The sequence below is a fragment of the Priapulus caudatus genome, unplaced genomic scaffold, assembly GCF_000485595.1.
Source record: "Priapulus caudatus unplaced genomic scaffold, Priapulus_caudatus-5.0.1 Scaffold1220, whole genome shotgun sequence".
Lineage (NCBI taxonomy): Eukaryota > Metazoa > Priapulida > Priapulimorpha > Priapulimorphida > Priapulidae > Priapulus > Priapulus caudatus.
In genome coordinates this window covers 75311-78123 of record NW_014578281.1, presented here as the reverse complement: position 1 = coordinate 78123, position 2813 = coordinate 75311, and the positions used below count along the sequence as shown (strand labels likewise).

Genomic DNA, 2813 nt, shown 5'->3' with positions numbered 1-2813 from the left:
GAAACGAACGGAAATTGAATACAACGAAATGGATATCGAACAGCCATATGGCATATTGAACAATTATATATGCATGGCGCATACCTCTACAACAACAACACGATGTTTACGCTGTCATGCTGGAGATGCCTCAGTGTGAGAGATGGAGAGCCGGAGGCGTGCTGCTGCTAGACTGAGGAGCACACCTTCAGCGGACCGATGTACGGAAGTGACAGCTCTATGTCATCGACGGCCATGCCGTCTTAAATGCTGCCTCTATAGAAACACAGCAACACATCGTCAGACGTGACCAGGCAGAGCCAGGTTGTTCTTAATAAGTTAAATAATAATTAATAATAGTTAATGAGTTAATATAAAGTGTATAAGTTAAATTACACAAATTATTATCTTGACTTTCAGATCTGTCACGGGTCACACGGATTATACATGAATTTCATATTAAATTTCAAATTTATTTTTTTAATATAAAATTCATGATCAATTTATGAGATCTGTGGTAAGAAAAAAATAGCTTCATTTTACCATGATCTCAGGTAGCCACTAAAGGTGAGCGAATAAAAGGGCGAAGAGGTGAACCCTAAAAAACCTCAAAACGTGCAGCATACATCATGACTGATAATTAAAACATCTCGTCAGTGCGAGAAAGAGATGTACTCGGTGGACAATTAGACCGTGTCAATGATGACGAAGACTCACCGTAGATGGCGTAGGCGTCGCCGGCAAAGTATGCGCCTGTCTCGACGTTGGTGTAGCAGTGCGTGACACCCTGACTCGTCGTGTTCACACCAGCAAGGTTGATCGGATCCGAGTTAAAGCGGAAGTTCTTAACACAGCCCTGGAAGCCCTGCTTAACCTGAGAGAGAGAGAGAGAGAAAGCAGTGAAATTTTTTTAAGGTATGATGACATTCCCGGAATGCTCTACGCTGAGAGAGAAAGAAAGAGGATCGAGGAAAGAGCCGAAGAGAGAAGAGAGAGAGAGCGCGAGAGAGCGACAGTAGAGAGAGAGCAGACAGAGAGAGACAGAGAGGAGAGAGAGAGAGGAGAGAAGGAGAGAGAGAGAAAGAGAGAGGAGAGAAAGAGAGAGAGAGAAGAGAGAGAGAGAGAGTAGAGAGAGAGAGAGAGAAGAGAAGAGAGAGAGGGAGAGACAGAGCACGAGAGAGAGAGAGAGAGAAGAGAGAGAGAGAGAGCAGAGAAGAGAGAAGTAGAGAGAAGAGAGAGAGACGAGAGAGAGAGAGAGAGAGGAGAGAGAGGAGAGACAGGAGAGAGAAAGAGAGAGAGAGAAAGAGAGAGAGAGAGAAGAAGAAAGAGAGAGAGATAGAGAGAGAGAGAAGAGAGAGAGAGCAGAGAGATAGAGAGAGAGGAGAGAGAGAGAGAAGAGAGAAGAGAGAGAGAAGGAGCAGACGAGAGAGAGAGAGAGAGAGAAAGAGACAGAGAAGAGAGAGAAGCAGAGAGAGAGAGAGAGCAGAGATGAGAGAGAGAGAGAGAGAGAGAGCGCGCGAGCGAGCGAGACAGACAGAGATACAGATAGAGAGAGAGGGAGAGAAGAGTAAGAGTGTGAGAGAGGGGGGTGACAAAAGGTAGTTTAATGCTGGAGCTAGTACGTGTTGCTGCTTGACACACACGAACTGGCGAACAAGAGACAGCAATATCAATCCGAGCTGACCTAACAATAATTACTAGTTTATAGAATGTGTGCACGCGCGTAGGGAGTAGTCCATACTATTACACTACACTCACCACTCCGACAGTATTGGTGATGTTTGCCGGCAGGCCTCCGACGTAGATCATAGGCTTCACATTCAGCTTCCGCTTCACCTTGCTCGCCTGCTCTCCTCTCTCATCCACTGACATCTTCAGCTTTGACTTCCGTTTGTGGATTGTCACCTATATGTAGAATGTACATGGGAATTATTCACATGTATAGAATGAAACGGAAATGAAATGAAAATTCCCGCTGAAATAACAGGTTATGTGGATTAATTTCCCCATCCCCACGCCGAACACAACTTAATTATTAATGCTCATTAACATCACTTAAGTATACATCCTAGTGTATATAACAGCTTTACCACTGATTACAATTCATTACCCATCTGAAACAAGAATGCATGTCACAGAAGCCCACATACGTCTACAGGAAAGAAATGCATGCCAAGAAAATCGTCCAACTGTTCAAATGCGTATCACGTACAGCCATAGATAAGGCAGGACCGATCACGTTCAGCCAGCCCTACAAGGCATATATATATATAGAAGTGATTCCTCAGTTCTGCAATGGTCCTTATATATATCGCATGCAGCCAGCGAAGATATATTGCTGCATTGTATATTGCTGTTGTATATTGCTGTATACAGCATATAGCTTTGATTGCTCCGAGTGGCTGCTATATACAGGTTAGAGTGTACTCACGTTGTGCCACTGCCCGTCGTTGAGTCCGCCCGTGCCTGACTTCAGCTCCTGTACATTGTTGTAGTTGAGCGACAGCACGAACCTGCCCTCGGCAAGCTGGCCCGCGACGTGCTGCGTGTCGCCATGGTTACCGATGTAGACCAGCATGCCGTTCGGCTCGTACGTTCGGAAGTGGAAGCGCATGATGAAGCTGTTAAGGTGCAGGGAGAAGGTAAAGGTAAAGGTAAGGTAAGGTGAAGGTGAGGGAGGTTAAGGTGCAGGGAGAAGGTAAAGGTGAAGGTAAGGTAAGGTTGCACCTTAACCTCCCTCACCTTCACCTTACCTTCACCTTTACCTTCTCCCTTTACCTTCTCCCTGCACCTTAACCTCCCTCACCTTCACCTTACCTTGGTGAAGGTAAGGT

General features: G+C 45.6%; 1 protein-coding gene across 1 annotated transcript in view; it reads right to left on the bottom strand.

The window, feature by feature from the left end:
* Nucleotides 1-217: 217 nt before the first annotated feature.
* LOC106815863 (laminin subunit alpha-2-like) overlaps nucleotides 218-2813 on the bottom strand; it is a gene marked incomplete at its 5' end in the record, with an annotated part of 8255 nt that continues 5659 nt past the window's right edge. The window contains 4 exon segments of the mRNA XM_014820387.1: nucleotides 218-255; nucleotides 697-853; nucleotides 1738-1884; nucleotides 2411-2600. Of these exon segments, the coding sequence (XP_014675873.1) occupies nucleotides 218-255; nucleotides 697-853; nucleotides 1738-1884; nucleotides 2411-2600 (532 nt within the window).